Here is a 22,500-nt window from a genome sequence, read left to right as displayed (position 1 = left end):
CAGACCGATGGGGTCGGGTGCGCTGCCATATGGGTGGCAGTGACGACAGGGGGTCACGACGGACCAGACCCGGGCGGCAGAATTTGGCTTTGGGGACGTGGAATGTCACCTCACTGGCGGGGAAGGAGCCGGAGCTTGTGTTGGAGGTGGAGCGCTACCAGTTGGATCTGGGGGGGCTTACCTCCACACATAGCCTCGGTTCTGGATCCAAACTCCTGGATAGGGGTTGGACCTTGTTTTACTCCGGAGTTGCGTCAGGCGTGAGGCGCAGGGCGGGTGTGGGGATACTCACAAGCCCCCGGCTGAGTGCCGCTGTGTTGGAGTCTACCCCGGTGGATGAGAGGGTCGCTTCCCTACGCCTTAAGGCTGTGGGGGGGAAAACTCTGACTGTTGTTTGTGCATATGCACCAAATATCAGTTCAGAGTATTCGGCCTTCTTGGGGTCCCTAAATGGGGTCCTTGAAGGGATCCCTGCAGGGGACTCCATTGTTCTCCTGGGGGACTTCAACGCACACGTCGGCAATGATGGAGACACTTGGAGGGGTGTGATTGGGAGGAATGGCCTCCCTGATCTAAACCCAAGCGGTGTTATGTTGTTGGACTTCTGTGCTGGTCACGGATTGTTCATAACTAACACCAGGTTCGAACACAAGGATGCTCATAAGTGGACCTGGTACCAGAGCACCCTGGGTCGGAGGTCAATGATTGATCTTGTGATCGTATCATCTGATCTTCGACCGTGTGTTTTGGACACTCGGGTGAAGAGAGGGGCAGAGCTGTCAACTGATCACCACCTGGTGGTGAGTTGGGTCCGTTGGCGGAGGAAACCTTTGGATAGACCTGGTAAGCCCAAACGAGTAGTGCGGGTGAACTGGGAACGTCTGGAGGAGGACTCTGTCCGTGAGGCCTTCAATTCACACCTCCAAAGGAGCTTCTAGTGCATCCCTGTGGAGGCTGGGGGCATTGAACCTGAATGGTCGATGTTCAAAGCTTCCATTGCTGAAGCTGCAGCTGAGAGCTGTGGTCTCAAGGTCTTGGGTGCCTCAAGGGGCGGTAACCCTCGAACACCGTGGTGGACCCCGGTGGTCAGGGAAGCCGTCCGACTAAAGAAGGAGGCCTTCAGGGGCATGTTGTCCCTGGGGACTCCTGAAGCAGTTGCAGGGTACCGACAGGCCAAAAGGACTGCAGCCTCGGCTGTGATGGAGGCAAAACAGAGGGTGTGGGAGGAGTTCGGAGAGGCCATGGAGAAGGACTATCGGACGGCACCAAAGTCGTTCTGGAGGACTGTCCGACACCTCAGGAGGGGGAAACGGGGGACCATCCAAGCTGAATACAGCAAAGATGGGACACTGTTGACCTCGACTGAGGAGGTTGTCGGTCGGTGGAAGGAACACTTTGAGGAACTCCTGAATCCAACTACCCCAACTGACCCGTCCTCTGTTGCAGAGGCAGAGCTGGAGGATGATGGGGGATCAGAGTCAATCTCTCGGGGCGAAGTCACCGAGGTAGTTAAACAACTGCACGGTGGCAAAGCCCCGGGTATTGATGAGATTCGCCCAGAAATGCTGAAGGCTCTGGGTGTTGAGGGGCTGTCATGGATGACACGCCTCTTTAACATTACGTGGAAGTCTGGGACAGTGGTGAAAGAGTGGCAGACTGGGGTGGTGGTTCCTCTTTTTAAAAAGGGGGACCAGAGGGTGTGTGCCAACTACAGGGGCATCACACTCCTCAGCCTCCCTGGGAAAGTTTACTCCAAGGTGCTGGAAAGGAGGGTCCGGCCGATTGTGGAACCTCAGATTGAGGAGGAACAATGTGGGTTCCGTCCTGGTCGTGGAACAACGGACCAGCTTTTTACTCTCAGGGATCCTAGAGGGGGCTTGGGAGTATGCCCATCCAGTCTACATGTGTTTTGTGGACTTGGAGAAGGCATATGATCGTGTCCCCAGGGATATACTGTGGGAAATACTGCGGGAGTATGGAGTGAGGGGGCCTCTCCTCAGGGCCATCCAATCCCTGTACGCCCAAAGTCAGAGCTGCGTTCGGGTTCTCGGCAGTAAGTCGGACTTGTTCCGAGTAGCTGTTGACCTTCACCAGGGCTGCGCTTTATCACCAATTCTGTTTGTGATTTTCATGGACAGGATATCGAGGCGTAGTCGTGGTGAGGAGGGGTTACAGTTTGGTGGCCTGAGGATTGCAGCGCTGCTTTTTGCAGATGATGTGGTCCTGTTTGCGTCATCAGCCTGTGACCTGCAGCGCTCACTGGTCCGGTTTGCAGCCGAGTGTGAAGCGGCAGGGATGAGGATCAGCACCTCCAAATCTGAGGCCATGGTCCTCAGCAGGAAGCCGGTGGACTGCCTTCTCCAAGTGGGGAATGAGGTCCTTCCACAAGTGAAGGAGTTTAAGTATCTCGGGGTCCTGTTCACGAGTGAGGGAACAATGGAGCGTGAGATTGGACGGAGAATCGGGGCAGCAGGAGCGGTATTGCAGTCGCTTTACCGCACTGTTGTCACAAAGAGGGAGCTAAGCCGAGAGACAAAGCTCTCCATCTACCGTTCAATCTTCGTTCCTACCCTCACCTATGGTCATGAGCGATGGGTCATGACCGAAAGAACGAGATCGCGGATACAAGCGGCTGAAATGGGCTTTCTCAGGCGGATAGCTGGTGTCTCCCTTAGAGATAAGGTAGAAACACTGCTGTTCACGAGGGGCTCAGAGTAGAGCCGCTGCTCCTTCGCGTGGAAAGGAGTCAGTTGAGGTGGTTTGGGCATCTGGTGCGGATGCCTCTGGGACGCCTCCCTAGGGAGGGGTTTCTGGCACGTCCAGCTGGGAGGAGACCTCGGGGCAGACCCAGGACCAGGTGGAGGGATTATATCTCAACACTGGCCTGGGAACGCCTTGGGATCCCCCAGTCAGAGCTGGTGGATGTGGCCCGGGAATGGGAAGTTTGGGGCTCCCTGTTGAAGCTGCTGCCCCCGCGACCCGATTCCGGATAAGCGGTGGAAGATGGATGGATGGATGGATGGATGGATGGATGTTTCTACGTATTTCTCTCTTGTTGTTGTTATATAACTGTTAATCCTCCTCAGGTACGGTGGAATTACTCTCAGTCTGAGCGTGACTCCATGACTCCACTGGTAACCCCAGACCAGCTGACTGTCCCTACATCACCTCCGTCTGCTCACCCTGTTACAGTGAGGAGGATCAATGACGGCCATTTTTATTCCCTTATCTATTCTCTATTGATTACCATTTCTCTTTAGTTCTTCGTTCTTAAATTCTCCTCATTCTGACATTCTCCATCGGTTTCCTTCTGGAGCAGTACAACTAGAACCACAACCAATCCCCGTCGTCGTGTGGAGACGCTGATCTGAAACTTCTTGTGAACACAGGAAGCGTTGGTGTTTGTATTGTAGGAGTTGGTAGGGTTAGGGAGGACCACCATGTATGTGTATACACCTAAAAATGTGTGTTTCATAATATGAGCCCTATCATAAGCACAGGGATCCAACACTGATTGTGGTGAGACTACCAGGGGCACCGTGCTTCAATCTTTGAGCGATAATAAGATATGTCTTACAGTCTAGCGTTCCTCAACATGAATGTGTGAATGTGGACGTATTAAAGTTGAACTGATTTCATTGACAGGGCTTTCCTTGCTTTATACTTCTGGCATCGCAGTAACACACAGCTCCGTATTAAACTGCTGACATATCATGCTTGAAATGAAACGCATTCCCTCGACGGGCCGCTCAGATGTTTGGCTGACTGAACAACACGGTTAATTCACACAGAATGGCTGAAGAGAGCCCTGGAAATAAAACTGTGGAGAGGAGGGAGTCACTCTGACGGGAGGAGGAATCCGTCCAGTGCACAACATTACTAACCTCACCGGACGACAGACAGGGATACATTCATTATATACGTAGTTACACACTGTGTGAAAAGAGCTGCAGAATCAAATTAAAAACAACTGCGACTCACTGACTCTGACACATTAACCAAAAACTGCTGATAATTATGTCTCCAACTATGTATGACAACACGTCCCCTACTTAATCCAAACAGTACAGAGACACACATTTCCTTTATTTGCACAAAACATTCCTTAAATATTTTATCGGGCTTCAATTTGTTGTTCCATTATCTCCACTTAAATGAGCACAGAAATGGCCTGCGTGTTCAGCCATGTGAAGAAGAATGGATTCAAGTGTGTCAGTGAAGAAACACGCATGTGGCTCCTCCACTGCATCCCCCTCACACTGAAACAGGCTGGACAAACAGAATATGTATATGTATATATATATATATATATATATATATATAGGACCTGTTTAGGACCTCAGCATCAGGTCATACCAGAGACCAATGGAGACCCTTAAAGGACCATCGAACAGCAGGCCACACTGACCTGTGTTCATGATGGAGGTCGGCCATGTCTGGAGGCCTTCACTAAGTGTTTGCAGGAGCTTCTGTGGGAGCTCCGTCCCCACCGACGCTCTATTTATAGAGTCTCCACAGCCGTGATGGAAGCACCGCTAAAATAGGCAATTTTACAGTCAGTGCCTCTAATCACTCAGCTGTGGGGGGAAATAACCTGCCCAGCCACCCCCTGACCCACCAGCACACGGTGCATAGCGTTTTGTAAGTGTGTGTGTGTGTGTGTGTGTGTGTGTGTGTGTGTGTGTGTGTGTGTGTGTGTGTGTGTGTGTGCTCACCTGTTCGTGTCACTGAGCTTATGGGTGATTAATTTTAATAAAGGCTTAAAAAGAAACAGAAACTTATCAGTAGATTTAATTAGCTTTAAATGGGGGTGTTTCTCCATTGGTTCTGTCTGACACCCCTGAACATCCCTCAAGTCATTCAACTCAGGTCACAAAGTGTTTTCACCTGAGGAAAGAAACTGATTTCAGTCCACATACTGAACAACGTGAGACAACGTTAGGGGGCGCACGGTGGCGCCTCCAAAGGCATGCACTTCAGGTTGATTGGCCGTTCCTAATTGGCCGTAGGAATGAGTGTGTGTGTGCATGGTTGTTTGTGTGTGGCTCCGCGGTGCACTGGCGTCGTGCCTGGAGTGTCCCCCGCCTCACGCCCTATGCCGCCGAGATAGGCTCCGGCTCCCCGTGACCCGCTGCGGCGGATACGTCTGAAGATGACTGACTGACTGACAACTCTCCAGAGAACAGCCCAAAAAAGGTGAGACTGTCCACCTTTGGTCACATGACAACTGATTCTCTTCCCCAGGCAGCAATAGTGCAAACAAATGGAGCAGCAGATGTCACCCAGAAAATACATTCATCAGTGGAAATACCAGAGAAAATGCCCCGACTTGGAGAATTAAATCCATTGCAACACTTCATTCCACCCCCCCACTTCATTCCACCCCCCCCACTTCATTCCACCCCCCCCACTTCATTCCACCCCCCCACTTCATTCCGCCCCCCCACTTCATTCCGGCCCCCCATCACAGCCTGCTGTCGCTCCTCTGTGAGGTTCCATCTTTAAATCTGAGGAGGAGAGCTGTCACATGATCACTACAGCTGAACACCGCCCAAAGCCAGCTGTGCCACAACGTTTCCCAGAGCACTTCCTGATGCCGTCAGCCAATAGAATGTGTGTATGGTATCACATGACTGCGATGAGGTGAGGTCACACGTGATGATGCACAAATGCACGAGGGAGTACTGTACTCCTATTGGCCACCGTTAGCCTGACTTTAAATTTCTAGCTTATCCCAGTGGGTCGTGGGGGTGAACTGGAACAACCCCCGTGACCCTCAGGGAGGACAAACGGACAGACGAGATGACTACGGCCGTGTCATAGCCAAGAGGATGGATGGATTTTGTCACACCATAACACCTAGTTAGGAGTTCTCTGTGTGTTAACTCAGCTCCACTCAGATACTCACCATCTACAGACACGCTGCTTCACATGGTAAAAATACATGAATGAACCGTGACAGGGGCCCCTGGGGACCTCTACATCTGAAGCTGTGTCAGCATCTCACCTGTTTGAGCTTCTTCAGGTCTTCATCCAACTCCAGGTTGTCCAGGATGACAGCCACAAACAGACTGAGCAGAATCTAGGGGGGGCAGAGCAAAAACACTTCAGACTGTACACTGTGTGTGTGTGTGTGTGTGTGTGTGTGTGTGTGTGTGTGTGTGTGTGTGTGTGTGTGTGTGTGTGTGTCTCTGTCTGTCTGTCTGTCTGTCTGTCTGTCTGTCTGTCTGTCTGATGAACTGGAGTGAGAAACCCTGAGGGGGCAGCAGCCCTGATGGAGACCATTAACAAACCAGTTCAGGTGTCCTTTTGCCCCTTACTGGCCCCAGTCTGCTTAGTAACCAACAAAATAGAAAGAGTGTGAATAGAACACCACAATAAATAAATACAGGACAGTCACAGGGAACTTATCCAGACTACCTTCAGCCGTGTTAGTGAACCGGTCTGAACACGAGGCAGTCGTGTAAGATTCTCACCAGGGTGGCGAACAGATGGTAGAGGATGAAGTAGATGGCGACCACCGGGGCCCACATGTGACCCACAGCCACCAGAGTCTGGTCCATGACGTCCACCCAGCCCTCCTGGGTCAGGATCTGGAACATGGACATGAACGCCTGCACGAGGAATGCAAAGCAAGAGACATAGTGAGAGGGGTAAAAGGCCACAGAGGGCAAATAAACACTCAGATGTCTGTGTGCACACATGTGGTGTGTGAGGCATGTGTGATGTAGAACAGAGGAAAGAAGATGAGGAAGAGGAGGGTAAGAAGGCACACAGGTGGCGTCTGTTCAGCCGTTAGTCTCTGCAGTCGGTAGAGAAACAGGAGAATGGAAAGAAATGACCAAGTGGGAGAGAAAGCAGCTGGGGAGCAACATCTGTCAACGCATTACCCCCTTACTGCTAACATTCACAGGCCTTCACCAGTGGTGCAGCTTTAGTTACTCATTTCTTTTAAAATATAATTACACATTCAAAAGTCCTTTGATTTTAGTTTCATCTCTCGTTTCTTGGAGGAAAACAGCGTGTAAGCAATCAGAAACACAAGATGCAGTTTGACACTGAGAGAGAAGAGGATCATGGGAGTTCCTGTCATCATTGATAAATAAGCAATATTTCAAATAGGAATCCTCATTACATAACTTGGACAGAAATATTCATTATTAATGTTTAATTCCATCCTCACGCTTCCTTATTCCATATTTTCACTGAAATTCCATAACACTCTACATTAGAATACTGTTGAAACATTGGGAACAAAACATGTACAAAGTTGTACACCACAGATCTACTGTTATTTGACAGTTTAATGGGAAAGCCTTACGTGATATATCTACGGTCTCCCCAGGGTAAAACGGTTTGTTCAAATCCTGTTGGTCACGCAAAGCAGAGATTAAAATGTTATCTTGGTTTATTTAGGAGTTTCTAATTATGATAATGTATGAAATGTATTTGTATAAATGAATCAAAAGCCCTGGTGAGACAAACACAGGTAGTCTGTGGCTCAGACGAGCTGGTAAACGCTACACGCTCATGAATGAGATGTAAACACCTGTCTGCCACAACATGAGCTCCTGTGGACGTGAGGTCCAGCCACATAAAAGGATGTGTGATGATTTATTTTCTTTTTTTCTTGTGCATATTTAGACTGACCTTCCTCAGGTTACATGAATAATTTTGTAGCAGCATTTACTCTCCTGATGACAGCGTGTGGGTCCTCACCCTGGGGAAGGTGGTGAAGCGGTCCAGCTCCTCCACAAAGCAGAACATCTGCAGGCTGATGGCCGACATGACGATGAGGAGGCTGGCGGTGAACACCACCAGACTGCCCAACTTTTTCCCAGGTCCAAAAATCTTATAGACAAAGTCCTCCAGAGCCGGGGAAATCTTTATCAAACGCACGACACGGAGCACCTGGGGGGGGGGGGGGCACACATTGCAGCACTTTAAGAACACAGCTCATCTCTCTTTATTCTCTGTACCTGAGAACACCACAATACGGAAGCGTAGAGCTGCCAGACCAAGAAAATAAAAACCGGGACGTATCACGTTATTTTGTGATACGTATCTCGTTATTTTGTGATAGTATCTCGTTATTTTGTGATAGTATCACGTTATTTTGTGATAGTATCACGTTATTTTGTGATAGTATCACGTTATTTTGTGATAGTATCACGTTATTTTGTGATAGTATCACGTTATTTCGTGATACAACTTTTTCAAAGTGGTTTTATTTACTGTCTGCTGGCCATCAGTAAATCATAGCTCCTTTACCTGATGTCATTGAATTATATTTCATGCTTGGCTTGAGACATGGTGAGATTTTACAGTTATTGGGCTCCGTGGATGAAATTTATATAAGACGACATTTGAAAAAGATGGGGCTATACCGGAGGAAAAACGAGTCGGACCCTCTTGAGGTAGCGTCGTTCCTCATTGATGAGCTGGAGGGACACGGCCGGCTGCATGGATACAAGCTCCATCATCTCAACATAACATCTTATCACGAAATAACGTGATACGTATCACGAAATAACGTGATACTATCACAAAATAACGTGATACTATCACAAAATAACGTGATACGTCCCGGTTTTTATTTTCTTGGTCTGGCAGCTCTACGCTTCCGTACCACAATGACAGAGGACTGATATCACTTTTTCTTTTTGATTTCCCAGTTTGGGATAAATAAAGTACATTTTATCTTATTTCATAACTTTAGATGTACAGTAGAGGTAAGTTTACTCTCTTTTATGAGCGGGGAGACTTTGTGATGTGACTAGAATGACTGCTGCGGATGCTTTTCTGTGGTCTGATTGCAGCTGAGAGCCATTAAACCTCTTATTAGTCATTTCTTTCAGAGAAAAGCTCAGCTCAGCTTTACAGCCGACGCGAGATGTATCTGGTCCCCCCGCCAGACCATAAAGGATGTTCCAGAGCAGAGCCCTCTGCAGCAGTAGGGTCTACAGACAGGCTGCTGCATGTAGGAACTCTCCAGTCCCATTGAAACCAGAGAGGGTTTTTATTTTACAGTTTATTCTGAAATCATACTTAAATGTATTATTGTATACACTTTGATATTTCAGAGGAAAAACCATATCTGAACTGCCGACATTAGATGAGCAATAACAAATGCTGAGGATGTCTTTCCTCCTGGTTGCTAAACGGGAGTGAAGCGTGTCACACTGTTCCCTCACAGATCGGCCCTCTGCTGTCTCAGACCCACTTTACATTTCTGAATGAATCAGTGTGATAATCACAGCGCTAGTCATTAGGATTCTGAACACACAGACGACGGGTCACGTTGGGCTGGAGCTGGCTGAGAGAAACATTTTGCCAAGAGTCTGCTGGAAAAACGTTCAAACAATCATTGATTGTGTAGTCTGGTCCTTTCTCCAGCATTTCTGCTTCCAGCACAGCCTTAAGGTTAATCCGCTGTAATTAAATGTCACCCGTTTTAAACTGTGGCCTACTCCAAAATATCACCAAGGACAGTGGATGAATGCTTTTCCATGAGGGAGGAGTGAAGGTGGCTTTGGACTCCAAGATGCTGCATTATTTAGGACTAATAATATAAAACACAATACTGAGCTTGTTCTACCTTGTTGCTAAATAAATGTTTTTATGATTTGAATCTGAATTGATTCATCAGGATGCATTAATTGTAAACAGGGTTTGAAAAGAACTGGTGCATTTCAAGTTAATTTAATTTCAAATTACTATATTGTTAATACTGTACCACCAGAGGTGTCAGCTTGACAGACAATACAAGACTGGTCCTGCTATTACCCACAGGTAGGAGGCAGAAACCAGGAAAAAATAAAACAATAAGATAAATCCTGCCAGCTTCAGCATCTTTGTTTCTGGACCAGTAGGTTAACAGTTTATTTAGCATTAGCTGTCACAAGTACTGTAAAAAGTGTGTTTATTCACATATAGCATGCAGTAGAACAATGTTAAAAATGTAAAGTTATGTTTCTTAAAAAAACCCTGTACATCCTGAAACATCATCAAATAAAAAATAAATCAAACCACTGAAAACAATATTATTTTCTCTAAATGCCACACAGTCAACATTCCCAACAAAAACTGACTCAAAAGTGGAAATAAATTCATGAGACATGTCTGCTTTGAAGCTGGTTGGCCGATCCTCTGGTTTTAAAACACAGGATGAAGTGTAGTGAATGATTCTATTCATAGCTATTTGTTTTATGTTCCAGCAGGTGTGTCCATACCTGAAAGTAGGTGAACTGGGAGTGGTAGAGGTCAGGGTAGATGTGCAGTGTGGTGCCCACCACCAGGAGAGATTCAAACTTGTGCAGGGAGGAGCTGATGTACCCGGTGAAGCCCAGACACCAGATCTTCAGCAGAGCCTCCAGGTCAAACAACACGGTAAAGGCAACCTGAGACAGACCACACAAAACACTGAATATCTCCATTTCACTGTTGATTTAGTGTTCTGGTGTACAAACACATCACTCTATCTTATTTATTTGATTGAGCAGTAATTACTTTTCACATTGTAAATCATGAAACGAAGACAAACTGATGTTTTGTCACCGACTGACAAGCTGGAACTGGTACCTCAACAAGTGCATTGTTCTGTTTATCTGCCTATATCTTCTATATTACTCTCACATCATCACACAAACTCCAGTAAATCAATAAAGTGATGCTATAAGATACGGGCAGTTGGTTTGTCTCTTCTGCTGAAGAGGAGTATGACGGGCCATTAAAAGTGACCAGTCTCCACTCTGTGGGCACCTCCTGCGTACTGAGTCCATCAAAATAGGAATGAGACATACTTTATGTATGTCTCATTTATGTTTATGTTAGTGTCAAGTGTATAAACTTGAAAAGGACATTTACAGTGGAGCAATCACCCACATAAATTAACAGAAGAAGAAGGCATGATCTCAAACTATTATTGTAAAATAATAACTACAAAAACAGAGCCTTCCATCAAAGCCTTGGTTAGAGGACTTGTGTTCATGTTACAGTGTGCGGTTTGGGGGGTATACATGAGAATCTATTCATCAACAGAGCAGTGTGTAATGTCACCTCTGCCAGGTAGAACTCATCATAGTGCCTGCGGTGGTTCTCTCCTTTATAGTAGTTGCTAGCAGCAACGATGACGTCCACAGCGACCATGCTCAGGATGAACATGTGGAACACAGACGATCGCATCAGTTGCTGTGGAAACAGAGAAGTGCACATTTGCAATCAAAGTAAATTGCACGTAACAAAGTACAAGTTTGCAAAGAAATCAATATGCATTTTCATCTCTAACATAAATGATTGATTGGCCATTAAAGATGTCAATACGTATCAGTACTTGAAAAGCAATGCAACGTGCACATTTGATTCTCAACTGCATTTCGAGGCTCTGATGTAACACCAACACTTTCATTCTGGCAGATCTTAGTTATTTTATGGCTCTAAATGACATTAAATAAACTCAGTAATGAACACTATAAATAAATGCATGAATGAGTTCAGGATAAACTAAGGAAAATACTGTAGTCGTGAATTTTTGCAATGTTAAAGAAGTCTCTGGAGCTTCTCAGTCAGTCTGGTCATGGTAAATCACCATGTTAAATAAAGTTACATAAAGTAGGAAACGCCTGAAGACATTTGTCTTCTCATCCAAAAGACTTCTTCAGTTCTGAGTAGAATAAACCCTTTGGATGAGAAGAAAAACATCTTTAACTTGTTTTATTTTTTATTTTGTTTTATTTTATTTATTTCAGGCTAGGAAAGGAATAAAAAATAAATAATGAAATAAGCAAACAAATAAGCAAAGCACACAACTCAACAATACAATTCTGCCTGAAAAGGAGTGGGAAGAAGAAAACGTATTTAATCCCACCCCACTTCCTGATTCAGTGATTAACACATTGAGCAACAATTTAGGCAACAATGTAAGGAAGGCACGATATACCAACAATGGTAATGGACAAATACCAACAGTAATTAACAAAATACCAACGATGGTCAGGAAACATTGAGCTCATGTTAACAGTGCCAACAGAATAGCAGTTTGAGTTAAAGACCCTCATCTCTATATGTTGACCAGACACGATGTTTATATTAGTTTATATATATTATATATGAGTACTTTGGCGTTTCTTGTGTTGTAAGTCCAGTTTGTTCCAGAGTTTCACTCCACTCACAGACACACAGAAAATTCCTGGATTGGTATATATCCCAACCACCAGCTAAATCTAAACCTTGTGCCCCAGATATTTAAAATAGAAATAAATAGAATAGAATAGAATAGAATAGAATAGAATGCCTATAATGTCATCACACACAAGTGTACAACAAAATTCTTAGACAACTCTCTGTGCAAAAGGACTCAGATTCAAGCACAAAGTGTGACTATAAATAAAAAAACAAGAAAACAAAAACCCAGGTGCAATAAAACAAGTAATTATGAAAAATATAGTTTTTGATTCTGTATTTTTGGATATATTTATAAAGCCTTGTGGAAATCAGCGCATATATTTTTCCACAGTCCGGCTTAATGACAAACAAGAAACAACCAGAATGCCTCCGAGGTCGTACGGGATATCCAGTTTCTGGTAGTTTTGGATAATTTTGCTAAAATTAAATAAACCAAGGAAACAACGAAGATGGATGTGAACATGATCACCTTGGTGGAGGTAACTAACAGATATTAGCTGTCTGTAAGTACCTTGGGGGAGGCGATTAACATTTAAAGAACATATATAATGTAGAAGCACAAGCAAGGGTCTGTTCTTTTTGGAGATCATAATCGTAGAACGCACAATGCAGAACGCAATCATAGGATGGAAACAAGCAAAGTGGTCCATAAGCTAAATTTGAAGCAATTGAAAGGCAATCAGAAGGCTTTCAGTGAGGGCTTGGAGAAACGTTCACCCAGAACGTAGAATCAGAGTGCATTCAGACAGCCGGAAACAAGAAAGGCCAAATATACGGTATGTAAGCTATTTCCTGGGGGAACGGCACCGGATGCCGAGGAGAAAAACACATAATAGAAACAATCATGACTTCAAAAAATATCAGGGAAATAAAGTGACAAAACACATACTGCTCCTTTTGAAAAACACAGCAACTTTACATTTCTCTGGAGACAATATGACAGATGTGATCCGAGGCTTGAAGCGCATGTATGTGACAGAACGAACAGCCTGTGAGTGGGTAGAATCAGTCACCCTAAAAAAAGACGTGCATGTGAGACTGGCAACAAGGAGGACTGGAAAAGTGAAACATGAGAGAAAGACTTTACAGCAGATGAAGAGTGTTTGGCGGCATTGGAGATCAAGTTGGCCCCAGGAAACTGGGAGCGCTGCCATCCTCCCTCCCACACACAGAGCACCTAAACACAACGTCTTTAGTGCAGGAAGCCTCAGCAGCAATTGTGTTTGGTGCTTTACAAACAACAGATGACATGATCAAATTATCCGGTTGAACTTTGAACCTGTGTGTAAATTACATGACATAATGCTGAAGTAAAGGCGTGTTCACACAAACAACTTGTTCCACTTGAATGTCATTAATTCAGAAAGTCTCCTTCAGACACGTCCCTCTGCCTTTATTTAACACCCCCACCAGAAACAAGTCGCTTAACCTTCACATTCTCATGTCTAGTTGCTGCATTTAGGTCCATTACTTTGATTTGAAGTAACAGTATTTTATATACCAACAAGTACTGTAGAAAGACTCAACAGTTCAAGGCTTCTGGCAGGAACACGACTGCACCGCAGCTCCTTTTGGAAAGACCCGATTTATAGCCTCAAGGATAAAGTGAGTCTGTGGTTTGCAGTTTCCAGGGATACTTGGTGTTAGTTCCATTCTGCAATAATGATTGTGTTGAATAGAGCTCACAGAATCACATTAGTCTTCTTCAATAACTGGGAGAAACTCAGAAAAGTGACAACAAGTCAATCTGCTGTTAAATAAATGAACAGTTTAATGTTGATCAGTGTTGCATGAATGCTGTTCAGCAGGTCAGGAGGGGTCAGTAACAAAAGCTCAGTGTCAGAATGAGAAGACCAAGAATTCACCTGTCAGGTAACTTTAAACTGTTCAGGTGTTAGACTGGAATTGATGTCTGACTGTAACATCAGCTGCTCACAGCTTAGCCAAAGTCTAGTTTGTTCTCATGGCAGCCCCATTCTGGGGTTCAGTGTGAAGCTGTAATCTGTCAGATTGACACTCAGTCAGCGGTTCAGGTTCACCACAGGATGACCTTCAATCTTTGCCTCTCCTGTTTGTGGTGTTTGGCCTGATCACAGTCTAGTTTGGCCAACGCATGCATGGCCTCAAGCTGTCACTCAGTTCAACAGCATCAAACGTAGAAGAAACAGTCGTCCACGTACAGCGTGATGTTCCTGAGCTGTTCTCTGGCGTCACTTCACACTCTGATGGATGCTGCTTGTTGTCGTTACCTTACGTGGGGGCTCCAGGTGCTGTCTATGAACAGTCCTGTGTCCTCTCACACACAGCAGCTTCTACCAGCAGCTTCTACCAGCAGCTTCTACCAGCAGCTTCTACCAGCAGACACACTTAAAGCTGTAGCTTTAGAATTTCTGCAGTGACCTCTGGGATCAACTTGTACTCAGCTCTTTGTTAGCTTGACTGTAAATGAGTGTGTGATGAACAATTACTCACACAAATAATTTGGCAGATGAAGTCACAATTTGAAATGTGAGCAGGTGTTTGAAAGTGTGCTTTTATTCATCAAAATTAAAAATAAATTAAAATAATAGAATCTAAACACAGACTATTCTTTTCATATTTCTTTTCTTTGGGTGTTTGAATTCTTGGTCACTTAACACACAGTACACCCAGTCAGTTCAAAAACACACCAACAACCTCCAATCTCACACAAACCCTGAGGCAGCTCTACGTCATTCAGCATTATATCTGGACTAATTCTAATTATTTTCATTGAATTTAACTTCTGTTCCATTTCTATCAAACAGAAACAGAGCTTGTTTGACTTGGCTGTTCCAATAGAAATGTAATTGTGCTTGATTGCAGTCTAGACTGAATAAATTACCCAATTCAAGCATCTTGTTCCATTAGTGTCCTGTTTGTCACGTCGTTGGAGGGGGTTAGTACCCTGTGTCACTGCCATCAGTTAGAACACTGTGACTACGCCCTCCTTCTGTCGGGCACATACAGACCAACTCATGTTAATCTAGACCACAAGCGATGTGAATGTGGATTTAAACTGAAGTAAGTGGTGTCACGGGAAAAATGCACTGGGCAACAGCTGTTTGAATCCTCTAGTTTGGGATCAATAAAGTCAATCAATCTGACTATCTACATCTCCACCTTAGTGGAAGGGATAAAACAAGCATTCAAAAGAATCATATCTCTGGTTTGGGAGGTGTTGGTGAAAGAGGCTCTGCTTCAGTTAACCATCAGCTCCTTCCTCACCACAGACCCCTGTCTGCACAGGAGGGACTCGTTTAAAGGATCTCACACATTTCTTTAGAGGACATTTTAAAGTGGTTCAAATTATTCTTATTCTTTCTTTGTTTCCTTGAATTCGGTGATCAAACGTATGATTCATTTAAGAGTTGTGATTTTTTAAAATTCTTTTGTCAATGTTTTAATCATCTATTTTTGCTCATTGCAGCCAAATCTCCAATCTACAGTGTAATTATTGCATAGTGGAGCACCGAGGTCTAATTAGTCGATCAGCTGTAGGGAAGAGAAACAGGATGCTTCATTAACCTCCACCAGTCTATGAGAGACCAAACTCAGTATGTCAACAGACCCACGAGTCAGTGGGGTTTAAATCGTGCTTTCTGATAAACATGTAAATGTCTTTTATCAGCTGTGGAAAAATCAGAGCAAAGGATTAAATATGAAGCTGTGATCTTATTTCAGCATTACGAATGAAAATGCTCAAGGATACTCCATAAATTCAGTCGCTTGTCTGCTAATACCAGAATGGGAGAGGGGGGGGGGTAATACTGACACACATGAGACCATGTTTCAAAGCAATACAGCGTATTTGATGGGGATGGTATTCTATTAATTTAATTATTGTTATTAATGTTATTAATTTCTACTACTGAGCGCCCCTGAATATAAACTGCACTATATTGTAAAAGAGGAAAACTTTGTCCCGTCATCACTGATGAAGAATGACTCCCACCCCCTGAAGGGCCCCCCAACATTACTGGAGAGATTGGTCGCTTCACCAATCGCATGTACAGGCCACACCCGTCGACAGGCCGCTGGTATGGACGTGTTGTAACACCAGATATTTACACAGAAACACTTTTAAATGATTAATTACCACGTTCTTTCCTAACTGTGTGTTAGCCGTGTCTCCATCGGGTCATCGGTGAACCGAACAGCAGCTGTGTGTTCTACTCTAACAGGAAGATCCACTGCCTGTGAGTCAAAAGCTGCATCATGTGACTTTCTTTGTTTTCCATCACAAGGGGGGCCGTGCAGGATGTGCAGAATGTTTATTCAGAAAGAAACCAAACTACAGTAGCGTCTTCCGTGATAATTTAAGTATTCTAGTACCAAAAAAACAATTTATCAGCATTCATATCATATACAAAAAAACAATCTACAAATTCAGGAAAAGGAAACAAATCAAAATGTGGATGAAAGTTGGAGGCAGCGCCAGTTTTAGTTTTAACGCTAACGGGAACTTACTAAAGCTCAGCACTAAATTTCACAGCATATTTCTCTTATACTGTACATCAAAATTGCCGTGACTATAATAGTAGCCTGTACACAACAGATGCAGAGGTCATCTCCTTCCACATAGTGTATGCTGACCTAAAATCCCCACATGGCACCACAACAGTGCACTGCTAGCTGGAAGAAAATAGACATCGTGTTGTTATCATCCCTTACTGTGTTAATCTGACACGCATGAATGATGCAGTTTATCAATAGCACTGCATATTAATTTGCATATTTTAGCAATAGTCTGAAAGTTTTGTTTGTTGTTTGTTTTCTGGTCACTAACATATCATGCTATTCAGATCCGGTCCCACTTGCCATCAGTTCATTCCCTGCACCTGCCTTCCCTTTGCTCACCTGCAGCCCTCCCCCAATCAGCTCCAGCCTTCATGAACCAGCCCAGCCCTCAGCCAGATTGTTGGTGTTGGTCCTGACCTTCCAGCCGTCGTATCCTGCCGTACCTTTTGACCTTGTTTCCACCCTGCTAGTTTCTCGGACCCTGCCTGTCATAACCCCTCTTTGGATTTGTCTGCCTGGTTTGTTGGACTCCCTGTTGTGTTTGAACTGCCTGATTTTTGGCCGTACGTCTGGTTCATCCGCTTGTTGGACTGATTACCTGGTACCTGACCCCTGCTGTCCTATTAAACCTGCTCTGAGACTCTTGACCTGCCCGTTTGTGTGTCGTGCTTTAGGGTTCTCACCACCGTGAGTTACCTGTCTGGACACAACTGGACACGTGAACCAGTCACTGAGCATTCACACATAAGAATGTCATCAGAATGCCTGTGTTCCATGTTTCGTGAGGGTTTGAGCAACATTAGTCTCCAAATACGTTTAACTGGTGTGTGGGTATTCGGAGGTGACGTGGAGAGAACGCGGTTGATCGTAGCCAATCAGGTGCCTAAGCTGTTATTTCCTCTCTTGAAGGGAGCAGGTGATTAACCTCCTCTGTGCTTTCTGCAATTGGACCACGACAGTCTGGGACCAACGTACGGACACGTGCATAAACAGGACCTTTTCTTGATTTACTAGTAAATGGTCACCAACAGGACTATTTTATTTCAGTCCCCTGATATTCACAACCTCAAGCCTACCAGGATGAAGAGACCTGACGGAATACAGTAAAGGCACAGCAGCAGGCTAATCACTGAAAGTGTTTATGGGGATAAACAGTGACATTTCAGGATTCTATGTACTGTGTATAGAGTTATCAGGTCGACCCCCCACCGGTCTGCTCCCCCAGCCAACAACCCCTACAGATATAAAATGTATTTACGTGAACTAAGTGTGCTTGAATGCATGAGATTAGAAATGCGATGCATAGCAGATGTTAATCTGATCTGTTATGCCAGACAGCCTGCATTATTTTTCTGGAGCCCTTTGCATTGACACCCCCACGTTGAAGTAAGACTATTTCTGACACAACGCTAACGGCCTCCAGGCAGTGCTAAGGCCTCTCTGTCAAACTGTTCACCTATTCGTTCAGCGTGAGAAGTGATTTCTTCTTGGCACAGACGGGACTAAAAGTGTGTTTTCTGACTGGATGAGGCAGATGAGGGAATGAATGAATGAATGAATGAATGAATGAATGAATGAATGAATGAATGAATGAATGAATGAATGAATGAATGAATGAAGCAGTCATCAGGTGTTCATAGAATAACACCAGGGCTCAAAGTCAGCCGTGTTTACCCCCCTGGTTATCCCTCCATCTCAACCTTCCCTGAAACTGGTGGTGATGCCCTGGGGGACATTCTACTCACAGGAAAATTATGCATATTTCACATTTTCTCTTTCTCATTTCTTCCCTTCTTCTACACCAAATTCTATTTCTATTGAGCTCTTTTTTGCGCTGTGCTTCAGTGCATAACTTCCTTCAAGCTGAGCTCCGGAGCAGGATTTTTTCCTTGAGGGTTTGCTGACGGCTGTAGACTCCTCCTGCAGTCCACTGCTGTTCACTCATTCATGTTTATCCATACATGCATGTCAACAATGATGGTGAGAAACCTACATTAAAATGGAAAAGGTGCAAATAAGCATAACTCAGCTTTTATAGTGCAGGTGTGTTGAGCTGTCCCCTTCCAAATGAACTGAACGTGTCCCACAGAAACAGGAGCACCGGTTCATCACCGGCTACCCTCTCCACGGCGTTCTCACCTGGAGGCAGGCCGGCGCTCGGCCGTGAGGTTTGTTCACGTCCACAGCGACAAGCTGCCACCCCCCCGCAGCATCTTCATGGAACATCTGCAGCGAACAGAGAGCACATGAGTGTAAGACTCCACAAAGAATCCCAACCAAACCGAAACAAGTACAGGCACCCTTCAGCGACATTTTTATAAAACATCTGTGATACGAAAAAACAAAAGCCAAAGGCATCATACACAAAGGTACATGTCACACAAAAACAGCAGTGTCTCCTGAACACAGCATGTAGGGAAATAAAAACAATACCACAGCAGTGGTTTCTCATAAACAGGTCTACTCATGAATATGTATTTCCACTTGTCTAAAATATTAACACAAAAAATAAAAAAACACCATCCTATCAGGTTTGAAAAGTCTCTATTCTTTAATTTAATTTGGCAGACGAGCCAGCTAGTTAGTGCTGATTTCAGTTCACTGTGAAGCCATGATGGTTAGTTATTGAGAGAGTACCCAGGAACAGCGGCGCAACCTGAATGCTGTCGTCTGCATGTCCGTTTTACAGGTGTCACATCATCTTAGATCAGGATGTTAGCATGATAACATTCTCAGCTGAGGCTGGTGGTAAATCCATTGGATCTGCAGCTATTTTAATGACAGTAAACTGTTCAAATGTTGACCTTACAGCAGGACAATAATGGGAAAGAGTCACCAGTGTTATTGCATCTCATTCTGGTTTGTAATTCAGATAATTCACTCAAAAACAGACCGGATAATCAGAGATTTAAAGGGTTCATCTTGGAACCATGAATAATCTCTTCTTTCAGAGGTTACAACAAATTCTCTCCTCACTCATTGATCCACTTTTCATATGTAGGAGTCCTGAACCCACTCCACCTAATTCCTCATGGTGTTCTTAAAACACAAAACAATCACCGTCTAATTCAGCTTTACATTATTTCTGATACGTATGACTCACATTTGATGAGACCAAAAGGCTTCATATTCTTGTTTCAATAAAAACTGACAAAGAACAAAGTTTATATAGTTCAAGTTCAGATAAGGCAAAGTATACGTCAATGTAATTCATTTTTCCAACTGATTCCTTAAATACTACCCGACTCGTCAAACACTAGAAAAGCCTGATCATATTAAACAATAGTGGATTATTAATTATTAATCTATCATTAATGAACACAGCAGGTCTGAACATCCCAGAATAATGTGGGAACTGGAAGTGCAGTTAGGAATGAGGAGGACGTAACACGTAACACGTAACACGTAACACGTAACACGTCGTGTCCCTCTGGACCAACTTATACTGGTCTGTCTCTGGAGGATCAGGAAGAAGGGGGCCGATCGTTACACCCTCCCTGATTGGCAGTCAAACGTGACACGATGGTAAATTAGTTTATCTGCCTCAGAGAAAAAGACTGAGGCATGGTGATGTGATTACAATTAATCTGAACAACGGGGGGAAACGGCATAATTGTTTTCAAGGTCACTGCAGTGTGTGTCTGCCAGTGGTACAAGTCTGGAGGTTTTACCGTCCTAAAATAAATCATTTAATAGACTGTAAGGGGATGACATCACTGAAAACGGTTTACCAATGTCAGTAACAGCTCTTCTTTTACATAAATTCAACATCAAAAAAAATACTATTACACATTCGTAAACCAATCCAGTACAGTCTGTATTTACTGCTGTGTTAGTTACTGCTAGTGTCACACATGGAATATTTTTTTTGTCAGTAAATTCAAAAAGCATTCAATTGCAACAACTGCATTTCCAGTTCCAAAACCTCTTCCCAAGTCTTCTTGTCAAACGAGTTTAAGGATCATATCTCACATATGCAAAAAGAATTAATTCAGAGTAAAGCTACTTTTACGTGTATCGAGGTATTTGGAAGACAAATAAACGTTATAATCAGTCGTCATACACTGGATGTGTATAATGACTGAATGATGAGGAATCCCAGAATCCTTCACCTCCAAAAACTGTTCAAGTGTTTCATTATTGCTTCATTCTCAAACAGTTCACAACTTTATAGATTAATGGAATTAATGACATTAATGGAGCATAAATTCTGACAATACTCCTAATAATCTCTCGTTGTTGCCTCTATGCCTCATGACGCTTCACAAGTCGTGAAAGAAAAGATCAGCTCAGATACCACATAAGCTAAAAATAAAGTTGCTTGTCAACATCCATACAGACTAGAGATTATAAAATGTAATCTACTATGCATTAATCTCTTTATTCAAAATGACTTTCATAATATCAGTAAAAAGGAGCATAACTGTTTAATATTCACTGATTAAAAGGGCAACATTTACAAGCTTAGCTGTCTATTAATGTCAGATGAGTTTGGGTGTATTTCAGACTGTTAGTAGAAAACAATGGTGGAAAAGTTACAGGAGATGAGGGAGAGAATTAAAAAGTGGAGTTTATAGGTAGCCTTTTGGCCTATCAGCTACAAGGGAAGTTAACATCCCTACGCTTTCAAGTGTAATTAATTAAAATAGCTGAAATAAGGTCAATTCACTGTACCTTTGTATTTGATTATTATTTTAAATAACTAAACCCCAAAGTAAACATTTTCACTACATGAAGGTGGATCAAGTCAGGCTACATAACTTAAGACAGATGTAGTTTAAGCTAAAGGTCCCATATTATGCTTTTTTTTTCTTAAATTAATGTCATTCAGCTGCCAGATGTCCCAATACACTGTATTTGAAATACCTTTACCCAAACTGATCCGTGGTCCTCGATATCTTTGATTGAGTATTGATCAACCACTTCTTTTCCAGATGCTTTATTTAAAGGGGTTGGCCTCTATATGTTACTGTGGTACCCCTGTCAGCACCTGCTACCACCCCCCAATTTCAATACAGTGCGCCCTCGTGCATTAACACATCAATACTCACAGCTTGACCTCATCGCGGATTTCTGGAAGACAGTCACGTGATACTGTACTCACATTCTATTGGCTGATGGCATCAGGAAGTGCGCTATGTTCTGTGAGTCTGGGACTTACGTGAGACACAAAAGGGCTTCACACAGTCTATCGGAGTGTTTTAAAGTTAATACAGATAGAAGGTGGTTTAATATCAGTATGGGGGGGGGGGTTCAGAAACGTTCAAATTACCGTAAATAATAAAATAGTTTGTTGTTGTATTGCGGAATTCGTTATTCGCGTGTGGTTCCCGAACGCATTAACCGCGAGGAATGAGGGTTTACTGTACATCAATATAGTATTATTAATACTATAATATAAACTATAACTATAGTAGTATATACTATAATACTTTGCTATATTAATACTGTTTTTATATCGCAAGAATAAAATAATAAGAATAAAAGTCCATATATTTATTGATACAGGAACCGTTTACTTTCCAGATTCTAGGAGATGGTAGGGTTAGGGAGGACCCCTGTGTGTATGTAGAGACCTGAAAATATGTGTTATTCCTAATAAAACCCCTTTAAATACCCAGATGACTCTCTGCCCAGTCATTTCCTCCAAATCGTAATGGTAATCCCACAGGGATTATTTTGTTACTGGTCTTCCAGGTTCTTCTTCCAGTCAGATCAACTCGGAATACCTCAAGAAAATAAAATATCTTCGGAGCTTTCACATTGATAGCCAAACCC

General features: G+C 43.7%; 1 protein-coding gene across 7 annotated transcripts in view; it reads right to left on the bottom strand.

Annotated features, from left to right (window-relative positions):
* The window catches only part of nalcn (sodium leak channel, non-selective), a 68,440-nt gene that overhangs the window by 29,474 nt on the left and 16,466 nt on the right, over positions 1-22,500 (bottom strand). For all 7 annotated transcript variants that reach the window (XR_011037666.1, XM_068328781.1, XM_068328782.1 and 4 more), the window contains 6 exons: positions 18,862-18,948; positions 11,059-11,190; positions 10,233-10,400; positions 7,720-7,911; positions 6,477-6,614; positions 6,008-6,082 (listed from right to left, as the gene is read on the bottom strand). Coding sequence is in view for 6 of the 7 variants with exons in the window: in XM_068328781.1 (XP_068184882.1) it covers positions 6,008-6,082; positions 6,477-6,614; positions 7,720-7,911; positions 10,233-10,400; positions 11,059-11,190; positions 18,862-18,948 (792 nt within the window). In the remaining variant the exon portion in view is untranslated. The remainder of the gene's footprint in view (positions 1-6,007; positions 6,083-6,476; positions 6,615-7,719; positions 7,912-10,232; positions 10,401-11,058; positions 11,191-18,861; positions 18,949-22,500) is intronic.

This window comes from Antennarius striatus, chromosome 12 (assembly GCF_040054535.1).
Source record: "Antennarius striatus isolate MH-2024 chromosome 12, ASM4005453v1, whole genome shotgun sequence".
NCBI lineage: Eukaryota > Metazoa > Chordata > Actinopteri > Lophiiformes > Antennariidae > Antennarius > Antennarius striatus.
The sequence above is the reverse complement of the archived record's forward strand: the minus strand, read 5'-3'. Positions and strand labels throughout refer to the sequence as shown.